At 36.7% G+C, this 18,827-nt stretch overlaps 1 protein-coding gene across 15 annotated transcripts in view; it reads right to left on the reverse strand.

The window, feature by feature from the left end:
* Positions 1–18,827, reverse strand: part of KIF21A (kinesin family member 21A) — a 148,008-nt gene that overhangs the window by 12,565 nt on the left and 116,616 nt on the right. For 4 of the 15 annotated variants that reach the window (XM_059682555.1, XM_059682559.1, XM_059682560.1 and 1 more), the window contains 7 exons: positions 13,774–13,834; positions 13,086–13,140; positions 10,432–10,646; positions 7,580–7,687; positions 5,718–5,846; positions 3,582–3,620; positions 2,890–2,907 (listed from right to left, as the gene is read on the reverse strand). In XM_059682555.1, coding sequence (XP_059538538.1) covers positions 2,890–2,907; positions 3,582–3,620; positions 5,718–5,846; positions 7,580–7,687; positions 10,432–10,646; positions 13,086–13,140; positions 13,774–13,834 — 625 coding nt within the window. The remainder of the gene's footprint in view (positions 1–2,889; positions 2,908–3,581; positions 3,621–5,717; positions 5,847–7,579; positions 7,688–10,431; positions 10,647–13,085; positions 13,141–13,773; positions 13,835–18,827) is intronic. The other 11 variants (XM_059682562.1, XM_059682569.1, XM_059682564.1 and 8 more) reach the window with 7 other exon arrangements.

Genomic DNA, 18,827 nt, shown 5'->3' on the forward strand with positions numbered 1-18,827 from the left:
GTTTAATGCAGGATCTGAATTAAAATAATTGTGTCAGGAAGACTAAAGATGAGAATGAATTAAGACATGATAAATATATCAGTCAGAAGTTTCTTTGTTTAAAGCAGGAAGAAAAATTATATTGAAGTATGTCCATTATATAAGACAAATGGCATAATATTAGGACAAATACAGGGATAAAACAATACTGTTTGTTTCTACTTTTTGATGAAAGAAAACAATTTTCAAGAGATACAAGCGGCAGAAATGACCAAGAAGAAATACAAGCCCAGACTAAGTAGAACTAACAAATGGAGACATCTGATGAATTCGGTTTTTAAATCACTATATCATAGGTTTTTCAACGTATACGCCTGTGGGACAAAAATCAATAGAGTAACTCCACTGGTACTCTAAAAAGATCAATAAAGGGGACAAGTCATGCAGACCCAATTCCAGAAGGGAGAGGAAAAGTAGATTTCAGAAATTAGAGATGAATAAAATTATTATAAACACTTAAAAATAAAGACTCATCAATAATAGACAAACGAGCTCATTGATCTCATGAAGGAAGTTATTTATGGGGTTACTAGGCAGCAACATAGGGGAAAGTCATATTCACAAGATACGTTGACTCTAATAAGCCTTTCAAAAGCAATCCTTGTGGACATGGGTTAGCACAAAACTATTGTAGTAGGTAGTTTCAGTGGTACTTGGAGTCACACCTAATGAGTCAATGATCCTGTCAGTCTAAAAGGAGGTCTTCAAAATCTAGTCATGTTTTTTTCTAGCCCTAAAGACAGAAATAGTATGTTTATTAAACTGAAATATTAATAAGTTGGCTACTGTGTTGTATTGCCTAGAAAAAAAATGAGTGAAACAAAATTCATTTATTACTAAGTATGTATTTAGCATGAAAATAATCACTGAATGAAATCCTATATAATAAAAGGCTAATATGCAAATTGACTGAACTGCGGAATGACTGGCCGCTATGACATACACTGACCACAAGGAGGCAGACACTCAATGCAGGAGCTGCCTTCTAGTGGTCAGTACCCTCCCACAGGGAAAGTGCCGCTCAGCCAGAAGCCAGGCTCACGGCTGGGGAGCGCAGTGGTGGTGACGGGAGCCTCTCCCGCTTCAATGGCAGCACTAAGGATGTCTAACTACAGGCTTAGGCCCGCTCCACACAGGGATCGGGCCTAAGTCATCAGTCGAACATCCCCCGAGGGCTCCCGAACTGCAAGAGGGCACAGGCCAGGCTGAGGGACCCCCCCCCCTGAGTGCACAAATTTCCTGCATCGGGCCTCTAAGTCAAAGATATAATAGAATATTCAAAGTAGGAAAGTGGTGTAAGTGATTTAGTTATTGAATAGATGATTAATGGGTTGACAATTAATGGTTCCTCTCCCAACATTTTCAGGAGAAAGTAATAGAGCTGCTATATTCTACCAAGGCCATGTCTAGAATGGAGTTGAGTTCTAGATGACACATTTTTAGCACATTGAAAAGCTGGACGCTTTCCAAAACAGTGAAGCAGAATGAAGGGTCTGTAGACTATCACATAAGGAACAGATGATGAAACTAGGCCTATTCAGATGATAAAAGAACATTCACTGGAGAGGACACAATAGCACAGTGAAGGGCTGAATATTTAAAGAACTGTCACATACACAGAAGAAGAGCTATTAGGCTAATTCTGGTATAGCTCAGGCGGGCTGGTGAAAAACCAATGAATAGAAATTTAAAGGAGGTAAATTTAGGCTCAGAATTTATTTAAAACTTTATTTTTAGGGTCTAGTTAAAATGATTTCAAAAAATAAAAGAAGCACCTCATCACCAAAAAAGTAATACCAGGAATTGTTATCGCTAGATATATAAGTGCACAGTCTGATGCTACTAATTGCACACATGTGTCAATCTGAGATTCTTTAAACTAATGCTCAGTAACTTGTTTGTAAAGTAAGAATTTATGCAGATTAAAACTGAAATGGGAGCAATACCTCCTCAAACGTCTGACTCTGGCATTTGAATCGGCCTGTGGCTGTTAGGTTATTAGCGATGAACTGACGCCATCAAAGTATTGCTTCACACGTTCACAAATGTGATCTAACGCACAGTCAACTGCTACTGTTACATCTCAAACAGAAAATATATGTGTATATATTCCAACAAACTGAGTATAAAGAAAAAAAATCATGGGAACAGTCTAAGAGCTGTTTCTGATTTGCATCTAATGACACAAACCATCCTAAGGAAAAAAATCAGTAGCCTCAATTATGTGACACTATGTCTCCAAAAGATTTCCTTCCTTCAAATTATCAGCTTTATCCTAAGAATTTACTAAGTCTTCCCGAATGATATAACACCCAATACAACTCTGTCATGTCAAAGGCTGTAGTATTACAAAAGGATCCAGTAAATATTTGCCACCATTAGACAGTGACTTCTGTATGGCACAGCTCCTGGAGTCTCTTTCATTGTTATGTGTGTTAATATCATTGGTTAGTCACACTTCAAAGAAACATAATCTCAATGTTAAACATAGCATTTTATTAATTACACACTGAAAAATGCTCTCAGATATTCATAGTATTAGAGTTAATATATTATATATAACATACATATATACCTTTATATATATTACCTTAACACCAAAGATAATAGAAAAAAATAGAAATTGGAAACACATCCATGGTATTTTTTTCTATTAGAATTAATCTATTCACATTCTGAAATATAGGAATCAACTTTAAAATAATTACTTTAAGTTAAGGTTAAGTGTTGCAAACTTGTAAAACAAACCTGATTTGAAGGAGAGAAACAAGTTTATTGTTGTTCCATGCAAACCAGTAAAGTCTGTAATACCGTGAATGAGATTAATTTCATCTCCCTCCCCCTGCCTACCTTTTGGAGGATCTACTGCTGATCAGCAAAATGGCCATAAACAGGGGAAACGAGTGCAAAAAGAGAGAAGACAAATGATAAGTGGGAAGAAGAAATGATAGCAAAGATGAAAGAGAAATTAAGGGTCCAAAAAAAGAGAAATCCTTAACATGAAAAAATGCAACATTGTTATTTTTAAAATAGCATCAATCAATAGAAAAAAATTGTTTTTAAAAGCCCTTCTACATTCTATTTCTTTCTCTCTTTTTTGGTACCATAGTATCCTTCTTTTTCTAGCATACCTTTTTTTAAAAAATCACAAAACCTCCCATAAACTCTTTCTTTAAAATGCTAAACAAACAAGAAAAGATCACCATACTGACCTCCCACAAATTTTAATGGAAATAAAAAATCACTGAGGAGCAAAATTTCTTGAAATCAGTATTCATAGAACTTAATTACTTTTTTTTAAAATCTAGGTTACAAATAGAAAACAAATATCACAAGTCTTTATGTTATTATACAAAAAAACTGTGCCACTACTTTTGTCTAAAAGGTGCATCATTAAAATGAATATGTTAAAAAATATTAGTGCATCTATATGGTTTACAACAAGTTATGCATGCAACAAAAATGAGATTTGCTTAGTTTCTAGGAAGGCATTTTAGAACACCACGAAATGCCAGAATATAGAAAAGATGGAAAGAAAGTACCTGTGTACCTCCGACAGAGAGGAATCACTTTCATCAGACCTACAGCGAAAGAGTTAGAATTATGAGGAGAAAGAATACAGATGTCAATAGATACAGACACTGAGATTGAAATGAAAATCAACAGTATTATTGAAATATAGTAAACACTTCCTTTATTGTGCCCTGCTTCTCTATTTGTACTGGATAACAGCAAATTCAATGTCTAGCTAAGTCAGATAAGCTATTCGATTCTTATGTTTTCTACCAAGACTTTGGGAGAAATATTTCTATTACTGATCCATAGAGTCTATCTATCCTTACTTCTAAAATTTAGGTCCTGAAGAGGAACAGTATCAAATAAGTAAAATACATCACTTCAAGATTCTTTCTATTTAATGGACTAGTACCAGGAAATGTTTTCCATTTTAATAACTATTCATGAATTTTATTCATCTTGATAATTACTTTAGATTTGGACTCTTTACTGTGGCTGTTGCAAAAATATATTACATGTTTGAAAGGAGAGCAAATCACTCAATTTAATAATTTTTTGTTTTAACTTATCTTAACAATATGGAATTCTGACTAGGGAGTCCCTCGCTAATAGCTGGGGAACTTTAGCAGGATTTTTCTAATAGATGACCCACTCCTGTCAGCCCTATCCCAAAACCTCCAAGTCCGGCAGTGAGTCTGGCTATTATGAAAATCTATTTACTTGTAAAATAAGTTTGGGGAGAATGAGGGGAGGGTGAGTGCTGCTGGCATGGAATGTAACCAGAAATAATATGTAGCTGGTGAAACACACTAGTCTCAAAAAGGAGTCCCCCAAAAAAGTGATCCAGAAGGTGGCTGAGCTTTTGAAAGTGTAGAAGTCTATTCTAAGTGACAACTTTCAGAGACGACAACACAGTCAAATTGTTGGTAACTGATAAAAATTTCAGTACAAAATGTGGAACTATGATGAGATTGTCAAGATCATCAAAAGATTGGCAGAAAATTTTATGACTGTGAATGCATGGTAAAGAAGATTTAGTAATTTGTCATATCACTAGTGAAAATGGACTTCCCAAAAGCATCCCTAATGTTCTACTCTATTCTCAGTTACATAAGAGATATGATATAACAATATTAGAGTCTTTTTCAGTAACAGATAATAGTTGCCTATCTAGATCAATTTAAAAGACATGTCATCAGCTGATTAAACCATATTAAAATATGATCAAGAATTGTATCATAAATTAAGTAGATTAAAGTTATTTCAAAATGGTAGTGTTTCTCTAAGTTACAGAGCCATTTAGCATGATCTAAACATGCCAGACATCTTAAACAAAATCCTATAAATTTCAGAAATTGTAGAATTATACAGAGAAATTATAGCATAAAAAACAAATAATTGGGGTGGGAGACTGGATATCAAGTACATACACATACAATGCTATCATTCAAAATCAAAGCAGATAAGTCAGAGTTAACAAACACCTTATGGCAGCAGTGTTAGTATTGAATTCTTGCAAGAGAGATTCTGGCTCAATGTGAGAATACTTTTTCAATAAATAATTAATGAAAATAATATTTTCCACATCCCTCCAACCACTCTTCCCCCAGAACCCACCCTCAAACCTACCCCCTTCACCCTTAAAGTTACTTTTTTATTCCAAAAACTATTATTGAAGTTTACTAGTGGATTTGTATAGAATAGCCAAGTGATGATAACATGTTCCACATATAACAGTGGTCTTTGTAAGCTGTTCTATTCACCCAAGGTAAAATAATTTGCATATTTCAAAAAATCCAGGCAGTCTGGATTAGAGATTTTTGTATGCTCACAGAAGCTGAAGAATCCCAAGAAATTTAAACTTCAGGTGGTCTCAAAGATATTTCAAATCTAATGTACTTGTAAAAGAAAGAGCAAGACAAGTGCTGAAAGTATAGCGATGCAAATCTACAGCAGGGAATAATGTTCAGCAGGAAAATAATTTTCTGTAATATTGCCTCTATGGCTCATTTCCTGTTGGAACAACACACAAAAGATGGCAAGAGTTCACAAGTCAGACTCCATCTCCCATACAAAGAGATGGCTAAGTGTTTTCTACAGATAGTATTGACAGGTTCAGAAATTGTAATAAATCGTTGGGGCTCTCTTCCATAATGACTTACTTATCCTGCTGAACTGATGTGTTTCCCTGAGAAACAGTAAGACGATTAAACACATTCAGTTCGTTACGGGGCCGGCTTGGTGGGGAAGAAGGAGGTGAAAGACTAGCCTCTGAGGTTCCAGAATCTGAGCTACAAGAAAAAAGAACATTAAATAGGTGGCTTTAATTGGTTATGCTTTGTTAGGAATGTTATATGAAACATGCTTTTCTAAAAAAGCTTTTCATTAGTGAAATCCTTCCTTCTTCACTCCCTTCCTTCCTCTTTTCCTTTATTGTAAGATAACATGCACTCTGAACAATTTAAAATTGTCCCATTGAATTTTGTTACATTGGCCACAAGATGGCACTAAAGAAAGAGTTCTGTCTGCTGAACTCTAAAGTCGGTACAAATAAAGCAAGCCAAATTTAAAACTATACAGTTTTATAACTGAGACCAAGATGTTCATTTTACACAAAAGGAAACAGACCCAGAAAGTTTAAGAGTGATTTGCCTACTCAATTGATCCATTCATTTATATTTAAATTACTTATTTGCTCCATTCCCCCATCTCCCAATCATTCTTGAGAGGTCTGATTCAGCAGCAACAAATTACATCTTTAAACACAGGAAGCAAGGATGATTAGAAGGATAATTTCCATGACGTTCACGTCAGCTAAGCCAGGGGTCAAGGCCGAGCGTGTGCATGCTGGTCCAGGGAAGGGGGTGGTACAACACTGTCCACTCAGGTACAGAAAATATATAAAAACTTATTACCATATTTATTTTTATGGTAAAGAAATTAGCTTTACCAATATTTAAATGTAGATTGGCACTGATATTCTCACTCAAGGCTGAGTCATAGATCCACCTGCCACTTGCAGCGCATTAGGCCACACACACAAGGTAGAAGGGTGACAGGACTCTCACCCATTCATCACCTTTCTGCATGTTGAGGCATTGCATTACCCAGTGGGTCATCAGATTATATTATGTATCGTTCAGTAAATTAACCTTCACAAAACACACAAACAGCTTTTAAAAGATGTGAGCAGGCACTCTCTCTCCAGGGAGCACATGCCTGCTATTCCCTTCCGCTCCTCCTTCCACCACAGGCACTTATCCCCTCACCTCTAAGGGACCCCGTGAGCCTTGCAACCAGAGGAGCAATGGGCAGTGGCAGCTCGTCCTGGGCTAACCCAGGGCCTGTCTCCAAGGCCCCTTTTCTCTGACTTCCCAGTGAGCCAAAGCAGCCCAGCCTAGGCTTTCCTATTGCTTCTTCAAATATGTCCTTCCTTGTTTCACTCTCCTATGTATATTTTGGCTGTGGTCAATAAATTCTTGCTTGCTTTTCCACAAACAAACAAACAAAACGATTTTAGCAAAAAAAACAAACAAAAAAACCCCACAAAAAAACAATTGGGGATAACACCAATTTAAACATAAAAGAACAGCAAGAAAATGGCACAACTCACACACCCTCCAACACTAATTTTTTGTCAACCCTGTTAAAGAGGTGAAGTCAATGTAATTTTATCAGATGATAACCAAGAGTCATTTCAAAATTTTCTAGAGGACTCACATTTAATAAGTCTCTCCTCAAATGTATATTAACTCTTATAATAATATGCACAAATAATTGGAAAATATATGAGTACACATGATCAGGCACAAGTGCTCAATATTTTTACAGGTGTGTGTGAACAAGGAATTTAAAGACCATTTAGCCAAGCCAATAGCTGACTTGATTGTCATGATTAGTCAAATCTGTCATAACCACAGAACCAGCCTAAAATCTGGGAAGTAATTTCACTATTGTCCTTTAGCATCTAAGTGTAGCAGACATTTTATACAATCTAATAGATAAAAAGCATGAGTTAACTTACTGTTTTTGTTCCTTGCCCTTTGATTTTTCTGCTTTCTCATATGCCTTTCTCCTGGTTACAGGGGAAGGCTCTGGTAGTTTTTTCTCTGATAGAGATGACGATCTGGTACTAAAAAATAGAAAAAGATTCTGTGGTCATCTAATTTTAAATATGTACATATAACTTTATTTGGTAGACATTTAACCTAAATTTTTTTAATAGATTAATAACTAGAACTCAAAAAAGATTACTTGGAAACAAAAAATAAAAACTAAAACTAGGATAGGAAAATATTATGAGTTATTTTTAGTTAATGGAAGTTTAACAAGCATATATTTAATTTTTAAATTGGCAACCCTTTCAAATATGTGCAAACCCATTATCTTTGAATATAAAAAAATCAATATTATATTTCCAAAATAAAATATTTTATTTTAAACGTAAGTGTTTACGTTTGATCAGAATTGCTTTGGTTGAAGAAAAATTCTCATTACAGTTTTGTAGAATAAAAATATTACACTATCAGAATATGAGAAACAATGAGATTTAATTAATTATATTTAGTCACACAAAAATGCACAATTATTTAAATTAGCTATAGTACTTAATTTGTAACTCAGAAATGTTTGTAATTAACATATTTTTGCCTTATAAATTTTAAATGTTGAATAGTAATTATGTAAGACTATGACTTTTTTATATGATGCAATACATTTTAATGGAAAAAAATGAATTTCTGCTATTCTTAGCTAGTTATATTAATAAAAAAAAATACAAATTCACTAAATAATTAGAAAGCAATATCCCCAGAAAGGGGATATTGATTCCTATTTGAAAGCAAAAATTAAGTATAATTAAACTTTTTTCTAATTGGAGGAAATCAATTTTTAGAGCTTCTGCATCCTTTAAATCATAAGGGCCACTAGAGTAAATTATTTCATATATATATATATATATATATATATATATATATATATATATATGCCTAAGTGACCAATACAACTAAACAACTGGAACAACCAGAACAGCCGGTCGACCAGTCACTATGGCGTGCACTGACCACCAAGGGGCAGACGCTCAATGCAGGAGCTGCTCCCTCTAACCTCCCACAGCCAACCAACCTCCCCCGGCCCCTCCCCGCCAGCTGGCAAACCTCCCGCAGTCCCTCTCCCCGGCCCTCCCCCCATCTGGCAGGCCAAAGCTGACAGGCCCCAGCTGGCAGCTGGCAGGCCCCGCTCCAATAGGGACTGGGCAAGACAGACCCTATAGGCTCTGATCTCCAGCCAGGCCTAAGGACCCCACCTGTGTACAAATTTCGTGCACCGGGCCTCTAGTTTATGTAATAAAAATCATGCAGTAATGGTTTATAAAAGTTACTGCACCAAGCACACGACCAGCTCTTAAATTTGTGCAGGATTACACAAGCATCCGCATTCATGAAAACGTGAAAATAAATCATGCAAAAAGAGAGATTCCAAAAGATATTGTCTACCACCTGTTACAAAGGATACATTTTTAACATTTAAAAAAGAAAGGCAAAAAGAAGGTATTACCTGAATCTGGATTCCAGGTCATAGATTTAGTCTTGAAGTTCCAAAAGTCTCTACTCATCTGACAGACTACGCTGAACACATGTGGGTTCCTAACATCTTTATCACTTCTATCTCACTACCTTCATCCAAAGCATTTCTGCTACTATCATCTTATTAAAAAGCACTGAAGCCATAAGCTATCTACTGGTTAGCAATCTCTAGTAGCAAATCTGATAGTTAATTACATAGGCCTCAAGCACATGCAAGGAAGTTCTGTCATCATTCAAATTAATTTTGGAACTAAAGGTTGCAGATGGGCTTACTGAATGTAAGACAACAAAAATATCTTCATACAATGCATAAAGTTATGGAAAACAGAAATATTCAAGGGGGGAAGTTTGTTATATTTTATTATTTGCGGAGTCATATGAAGTGTGCTGCTTTTTGGGCAGTATATCTCAATGCTGGCATGTATTCATCCCATAAATCATTTGCCAGAGTATATGTGAGGCTTCGTTTGAAAAATATCATTTAAATCTTTACCAGTAAATGGTTGGTCTAATTTTAATATAACTTTCAAAACACACATAATCACACCATGTACACACACACACACACACACACACACACACACACACACACACACATGGGCCTGTATAAGGAAATCTTTCTTTTTCCTCCAGAAAATAATTTTTTAAATCTCTAAATAAGATTTGTTTTGAGAATGTTTTTTTGTTCAGATCAACATAGATGGGAGAGAGAATATGTCTTCCTTCAAATCTTTAATAATATCAATAAAAATATTTTGTGCAAACACTCATGTCAGCCATGTAATGTGCTTTAAGGCAAAAAGTTAGGAAAGCCCCAAGTGTTTTATGCTTGTATGTCATATTTCATTTTTCTTTAGAAAGGTCAGCAAGGTTTAGTATCCTGACCAGGCTCTTAGAACTAGGACACACATAATTTAGAGCTAAATTTAAGAGACTTTCAGGTTGTTGTTTTATATAATGGTTTCATAGGTATAGCATTAACCTAATTTAGCAGTTGCTAAATAAATTTTATCTGCAGTTCACAACTCAGTCTTTATAAAAATTATAATCCTCTAAGAAAGACCCTAAAACTGAGAAACAAGATGATGCAATTCAACAAAGAACATTTCCCATCTCAAGTCATTTTGAGTGCCCCAAAACTTAGGTGAGATAATACCTAACAGAAATTACATTGAAAACCAGAGATCTTATTCACATAAATTTAAAAAAATAGAAATAAGAAATTAGCAACATGCATATTAAAAAAGAAAAGCCAAAAGAAAGGAAGTTAGTGTAGCGGGGCCAGACTTACATGCTGCCTATCTTAGAAGGGAAGCCAGATGGGGGAGGGAGCTCTTTGTCCCTAGCAGAAGTAGCACTTGTCTCTGTATTCATTCCACTCTCTTGCCCTTCTGCAACAGCTGTAAGAGGGCCAGGCAAGGAAGCATCTCCTGTACTAGTGTCTGAAGCTAGTTCACTGCTATCTGCATACAGCAATTCCATCTGAGTGGTGGTCCTCCTTCGGGCCTAGTCAGAAAATGGGAGGAAACGCAATCAGGAGCCAACTTTTGTACAGAAGATGATTAGAGAGTAGAGATTTAATATTAGTTTGAAATAGGTAAAACAAAACAAACAAACAAACATTTAGTGTGTCTTTTCCTAGCAAGTGTGTCAAACGTAGCAGTAAGAGAGTGACAAGCCAGAGCTATAGCCAGATAAGATCTTTACAGGACATAGTAGTAACCAACATTTGTATTGTACGTATTATGTGACAAGGCATTGTTCTAAACACTCTGCTATCTTAGCATGTGCTATTATTATCCTAATTCATAAGTGAAGCACAGAGAAGCTAAGCAATTTGCCCAAAGTCGCACAGCTAGGAAGTGGCAAAGCCAAGGTTCAACACTAAGCAATCTGCCTCCAATATTACTGTGCTATCCTGGCACTCAGGGCCAGCTCCCTCAGCATATAATTTAAAAAGAAGAAGAAAAAGAAAGAAATCAAACCAAAATATAATTTTGTTAGGGAAGCTCAACTAAATTCAAAAATTTTCCCTTGCTGAGATGCTTTATTTAATATCAATTTTTACACATGTTTCTCAACTTGTATTACCCTGCTCCCTTGATGCTTTTAATCTACCTGCTGGATAATTCAGCATCAGCTTGCACCAGTTTTTGGCAACCTAGTGAGGCAGGCGAAGATTATTTTCCTAGAGCCTAAACTCACCATAAGCATGTCCTTCTTTACTCTTAAAAACCAAATGACTATCCTGTTGTTGCTCAGAGTCGCTGTTATCACGAGGAATTAACAAATAATCGTTGTGTCTACCAGACGGTAAGCCTCTAAAGGGCAGGCACCCTGTTTAGTCAATTTTACATCCCCAAACTTCACAGAGCGTTGGTACATACCGATTTAAAATACAAGGTCAACTTCATTTTTTTCAGTGAGGAAAAATAAATGATTGGAGATTCCTCCAGGCATTTTTGCAGTTCAAAGGGAAAAGCAGGTAGCACTTCAGAGAATTTAGGAAAAGAAAGGCCTGCAGCCAGTTTTGTCCACTGTCAATTCTCCGCACAGCCGAGGGGCCAGGGCAGAGAGAAATCACTTTGCTGGGAATTCCTAACAAAAGTGGATGTGTTAGGAGATGACCTTTAGGCCACTACTTTACAGCTCTTTTCTGGTATCCTAAGAGCTGGGATAACCAGGCTGTCACAGGGCCTGAAAGATGAAAGTTACCTTAAGAGACTCTCGCCTCTGCTTAAGGCTGGATCCAAACTACACTAGTATGTTTTGAGTGTTGGTAACTTCTGCTTAGTCACTTAGAATAATAAGTCACAAACTACATGTGGCGCAAGGACCACACCTAGAGCCTGAAGTTGTTTTTTGATCGGTTTGCCCAATGTTTTTAAGATAAGGAAATTCTACCTAGAAATCCATATTCAAGGCTTTTCTTAAAAAAACCGAAGGATCTGGTAGCCGTAGGCCCATATTCCATCATGGCAAAAATGAGCAAGAGTTGAGTGCTGGCTATTTGCTTTAATTGGGCACGCCCTCTTTAGGTAATCATAATGACTCCGACTCATTATTTCACATCCAGCCAAATTACTCATTGACCTTACCTGACTAACCCCTGGGGCCTTATACCTGTCCTGTCCATTTGCATTATTCTTTGTGGTTCTGATTTTATCCATTCATTCAACGAATCTTTACTAAGAATTCTTTGTTTTCAAACATCTTAAGATGCTTAGTTAATTCATCTAGTATCAAATGTTACCAACTCTCAATCTGAAAAGTCCCACGTGTTTCTTACACATTTAACAGCATGTATCATTTATATTTTTTGAAAAACTTGACAAACATATATTGTAGCATATTTGCTTTTAGTACAAGATAACGATTAGGAGTTGGCTTATTATTCAAACCACTTAAGGATATAGTTAAAGTAAGAAAGAAATACTTAAAAACATACCAGAATGTTAAAATTTCAAAAATCTTTCACCAATCAAAATGATTTATTTTAGATGCCAACTACAGGTCTACAACTTGATTAGCCAACTGCTTTAAATTACTATTGTCTAGTAATTTGTGACTATCTCCTATATTATTAGGAAATTTAGGCAACTTTAATAGAGTAACACACAACTTCCTTAATGGGTAATAAACCTTTAGGAGAAATCTGGTGGGAGGAGGGATGGAAAAAAAATTTGGTCTCCATAATGATATCTAGTGAGAAAAGTGTGAGAATACAGTAAAATGCAAATTTCACAAGAGAGAAATTTTCAATAGAACTTTTGTCAAGGGGAATATGATAAAAGACTAATTTTCTGATACATGGAAGCTTCGGTAGAAGCATGCCTGCTTGATAAACTACCCGGGGTCAAGCCTGAGGCCGCCGCTGTGTTTAATAGTTACAGCAAAGGACAGAGGGAAAAAGAATATTCACCCAGCGTTTTCAATCCCCCATACCTTGTTTTTAGGTTTCACATCTCCACAAAGCTTCATCAGGTCTGAAGACAGTGTGCTACATGCAAACATATAACCACAAGATTATAAGTGAACTTACTACACAAAACTACATGTCCTCTATGTTTACAACTATGGAAAGAATTGTATATGCCTAGCTATGGAAAACAAAGAAAGACAATATTTAAAATCAAAATAGGCCTGGCTGGTTTGGCTCGATGGATAGAGCATCGGCCTGCAGACTGGAGGGTGGGGGGGCGGGGGGGAGGGGCGTCCCAGGTTCTATTCTGGCCAGGGGCACACACCTGAGTTACGGGCTCAATCCCCAGTGGGGGGCATGCAGGAAGCAGCCAATCAATGATTCTCTCTCATCATTGATGTTTCTATCTCTCTCTCCCTCTCCCTTTCTCTCTAAAAATCAATAAAATATATTTTTAAAAAATGAAAATAAACGAATTTAAATTTTTTTCATTTTCCTTATTTAAATATTCCAGTATTTTTATTTTAAATTGTGTGGTAATTAAGCATAACTGAGTTAGGTTTTTATACTACTGTTTCTAGTGCTATTCACTTAGCCATAAAATTCAAAATTATTTGTTTTATAAGGGTAATTGTTTGAAGCATCAAGATAAAGTATTAAAAATATTATAGAAACAAGTAAAATCTATTAAGTTCCCAAAGGTTCTCTTACCTTCCTTCTGATCCCGGGCTGTTTAAAGGTGCATCCTCATCAGTACTATCCTCTACATTTTCTATAAAATAAAAAATGTCCAAAATGTATTATCCACGTCGCAATTTGAATGGTGACTGTAATCCCTATACTACAATAAACATCAGCCCAAGGGTTCAATATGGGCACTTTGGTTTTAGTAACTGAATCAAAATAGAAATATAGAAAAACATATCTAAGAAAATGCTTTGACTACATGTCCTAGGATGAGGAAAAACATGTTCAAAATAGGAAAACCACAGGTTTGATAAACCATAGAACAACATTTATAGGATAGAACTGCAATCATGTACTTATCAGAGCATGTGTAACTATATTATTTTTTTTTTGTAGTATGCATTTGTCGCATGCCATCCAAATGTTTGAAACCCCACTGAATAAAATATAAGAGTAAAGAAAATGCTCATGAGTGCCCTTTATTTTTGCTTTCAGGCAGAGAGAGTATGTGTGTGTGTAGGTATCTAGAGATTATACATCAGCATGCAGCTCATTCATGTGTACATGGAAGACAAACACAATAGGCTTGCATGCAATTGTTTCAGAAATGAACACAAATAAACCACTGCTATTTCAGAACAACTCTAGCAGGCTATTAAAAAAAGAAGAAGAAGAAAAAGCAAACAAACTCTCAGAAAGTCAGTAAATAAAACAGCCACTAAAAGTGAACTATTTAAAATGTCAGTGAGCCCAATAGGTTCAGGTTTTAAAAACATACACATTGTACTATAAAATCATTCCACAAAACTAAAGACAGAATTATAAATAACATATATTAATAAAATATATGAGTCATCCCCTTTTAGCTTTCGATTTTATATAATACAAGTGGATTGTGTATATAAGTCAACTAATCTCTTTCTCTGATGTTCCCTTTCTTTCTTCACTGTTTAGCAGGTACAATAGAATATTCAGTAATACTTGATATTTGATAGTATTATCTAAAAAGGAGCTCATCGCCCGGCCAGTGTGGCTCAGTGGTAGAGTGTTGGCTTATGAACCAGGAGGTCTCGGTTCCATTCCCAGTCAGGGCACATGCCCAGGTTGAAGGCTCGATCCCCAATGTGGGTGTGCAGGAGGCAGCCGATCAATGATTCCCATCATTGATGTTTCTATCTTTCTCTCCCTCTCCCTTCTTCTCTGAAACCAATAAAAATATTAAAAAACAAAAAGAAGCCCATATGGGAACCATACAAGGGAGTTTACTTTCTGAAGTGGAGAAAACGGTAGTCTTCATGGCAATGTGTATCTCAAAGCTCACCATTAGAGGGAGGCTCAAGGACCTGCTTCACAACACAATTCTTGAGTACTAAGGTGACTGAATTCATTGATAATGTAGAAAATGGGGTTAAAAGAAATGATAAACTAGCCTTTATTTTCCCATGAATAAAAGCAGACCAAGATTGGCTAGTGTTCTTGTAGGGAGAAATCAGTTAGTATGGTAAATATCGTATGAGTGCTTGGTAAAAACTACTTAGTTCCTGCCTATGCATGTATGCCTTATCTAGAGATAATTATATTTGACATAATGAACCTAGCCAAAGGTTAGAGGTGCCGCCCATTCAGTCACCAAATCAGACCGCTCTTCTGGACTGAGCTCAGTAAGAGCATTACAGTCACATGAGCTGCAGGACACACCATCACCTCACTGTCACACTCTCAACTCCGAGAACATAAATCCAGCCAATGTCAGCTTCTTTTCTCATCACCGTGGAATTAAAGCTAAGGGCAGAGATTTATTACTCCTGAATACCTTAAAGTTCATTCATGTAAGTGCAAAGTTGCACAATCTCACTTCACTGGAAGTTAACTAGTGAAGTTATTTTTAAGCTATTTTTTTAAAGTTATATAAAACAGCCCCAGCCCAGCCAACACGGCTCAGTGGTTGAGCATTGACCTGAACCAGGGGGTCATAGTTCAATTCCCGGTCAAGGCACATGCCAGGGTTGCAGGCTCCATCCCCAGTGTGGGGTGTGTAGGAGGCAGCCAATAGATGATTCTTTCTCATCATTGATGTTTCTATCTCTCCATCTCCCTTCCTCTATGAAATCAATAAAAACATATATTTTTAAAATAATAAAATAATAAAACAGCCCAGCTGGTGTTGCTTAGTGGTTGAGCATTGTCCCATATACCAGGAGGTCGCCAGTTCAATTTCTGGTCAGGGAACGTGCCTGGGTTGCAGGCTTGATCCCCCAGTGGGGGACATGCAGGAAGCAGCCAATCAATGTTTCTCTCTGATCAATGTTCAATCTCTCTCTCCCTCTCCCTTCCTCTCTCTAAGATCAATAAAAACTTTTTTTTCAAAGTAGTGTACAGAAAAGAGTTCGCCTGGCAGCCCAGAGACTGCTATCCTTAGACAGGCCTGTTTGCAAGGTCGAACTTTGTCTGGCATCTGGAAACTTGGCTGGCAGAGGGGCCCCAGTCACCAATGAACTAATGAGAGTGGCTCATTGTACCTAGAATTTGTACAAACAATCTGGCTTCAGCGAAACTCCTGCTTTCCTCTGAGAGTCTGGGATCCAGGTATATATTAGAGCCAGTGATGGCGAACCTTTTGAGCTCGGCGTGTCAGCATTTTGAAAAACCCTAACTTAACTCTGGTGCCGTGTCACATATAGAAATTTTTTTATATTTGCAACCATAGTAAAACAAAGACTTACAGTTTTGATATTTATTTTATATATTTAAATGCCATTTAACAAAGAAAAATCAACCAAAAAAAATGAGTTCGCGTGTCACCTCTGACATGCGTGTCATAGGTTCGCCATCACTGTAACTAGACAGAGGGTATCTGTGTGAGAAGTCCCCAGGAAAAACCTCGGGCGCTGACTCTCTAATGGATTTCCCTGTGTAGAAACATCACAAAACGGCGCTGCGCTTTCATTCCAGGGAGAAAAGGACATTCTGTGCAATCTCTCGTGGGAGGGTGAAACATAAGGAAGCCTGGACATGGACTTCTCTGTGTCTTCTCTCATTCAGACACAGCCGTGTACCCTTCCTAGTCTCGTGAATCTTTGCTGTGGATACAATACTGAGAGCCCCATGAGTCTTCTGGCAAATATGCAAAGTTGGGATTCTAACGTAGGTCGGGGAAAGAGAAGGGAAAACAAAGGTGTTCTTCAAAAACTACAAGCCTATTAGCATGAGGTGCTGGCCTTGGCTCACCCTCCAGCCTTGTTCCCCATTGTACTTGTTGCTCTAGGGCACCGATCTGCTTGAACACCTTGTGCACACAATATTGGGGCTAACGCTTATGCTTTCGCTTAGTCATTGCCTGGATTCACTCTGCCCAGCCCCCCTTCCAGCTTGTCTTTGGCCTGGCTAATTCTTTTTCTTCCACCTGGCTAACTCTTTTTCCTTCTTTATGTCTCAGCTCAAATGTCACCTCCTCTGGAAAGCCTTCATGGACTCCTCCGTTCCTGTTGGGTGGCCCCATTCTGCCCTCTCATAATCCCCATACTGCATATATGTCAATTACTGCCCTCACTATAATGTATCACAATCTGTTCACGGTCTTTCAACCTCATCATCAAGATCACAAGGGCAAAATTTTGTGTCCTATACATCTTTGAATCCCAGCACTACACCCAATGCTTGAAATAACATTGGTGCTAATGTGGTTTTGTTTTTAGCGATGTATATATCCCTGCCCAGCTTATGTGGATTTCACTCCCATTTTTTTCTTCTTCCATACTTTTCCTCCAAGCACCTCTGGGCTACATTTATGGCCCCAATACCTGGGGCAAATTTCTGCAATAAGACATAAGTTACATCAGTCAAATGGGTTCCAACTCTCTGCTTCTGACTCTGCTTCCAGCTACAGATAACTGAAAGTAGTTTGAAAGTTGTGGAAAAGTAACACTGCTCGTGAAATTAGCAGCTTAACATTTTCTGCACAAAAGGATATCAAAGAGGGCATTGCACTTTTCTTCCAAAGTAAAAGAGATCATGGACTTAATGAGAATTTACTTATTGTTATAAGTTGAGCCCCTAAGAAAAAGAACAAAAAGAAGGAAAAGAGAGAGAAGGATATAAGGAGGAAAAGAAATGCCCTAACACATGGAATTGCAAATTTTCTGATTATAATCCAGAAATTTGGTTAGGATATAACCAATCCTACTTTTTTTTTTTTACCTTTATTTGTTATAGCATGAGCAATGTAAAAGTACTAGCAGCTGATATCAAAGAAATACTACTTTGAGATTAACACGAAGTATAAACATTACAAAAACCATATAGCTCATATGTATTTTATTTGTGTGACATTATTTTAAATAAAGTTAAGCCCGGCTGGCATGGCTCAGTAGTTGAGCATCCACCTATGAACCAGGAGGTCACGGTTCGATTCCTAGTCAGGGCACATGCCCGCATTTCGGGCTCAAGGCAGCTGCTCAATGATTCTCTCTCATCATTGATGTTTCTCTCTCTCTCTCTCTCTCTCTCTCTCTCTCTCTCTCTCTCCCTTTCTCTCTGACATAAATAAAAATATATTTTAAAATAAATAAAAATGAAATAAATTCATATTCATAGAGTATGTTTATTCTAGTGGCACACAGAGGTAATTACATTTAATCTTTTGGTTACATTCCTCTCCTTAAAGTAAAAACATTTTAAAAACTTGGACAACTGTATGATTAGAAAAAAGAAAGTTCAGACCAGGTTGTGAAATAATTTTGATTAAATAAAAATGGCTCCAAAATAAGATTTAGAAAAATTGCAAGTAATAAAATTGCCCTGATACTCCTGGTTCTTCATGTGTATGATCACCAAGAGGAATAAAAATAATACTGACAGGTAGGGGTAGTTCATATGAATGCTGTAGTGGCAACAGAAAAAGGTTGAAAATCTCTGTACACAATAATCACTAAAGCCTCTTCTAACTTAAAAATGTTATGATCTTAAATATTGTCTCAATTTGTTCATATAAGATCCTTGGATAGTTTTATTCAATTTACAATATTAAAATACATGTGCTTAATTTTACAAAACATTAAGAATAGCTGAGAATCTAGCAA

This window comes from Myotis daubentonii, chromosome 2 (genome assembly GCF_963259705.1).
Source record: "Myotis daubentonii chromosome 2, mMyoDau2.1, whole genome shotgun sequence".
NCBI lineage: Eukaryota > Metazoa > Chordata > Mammalia > Chiroptera > Vespertilionidae > Myotis > Myotis daubentonii.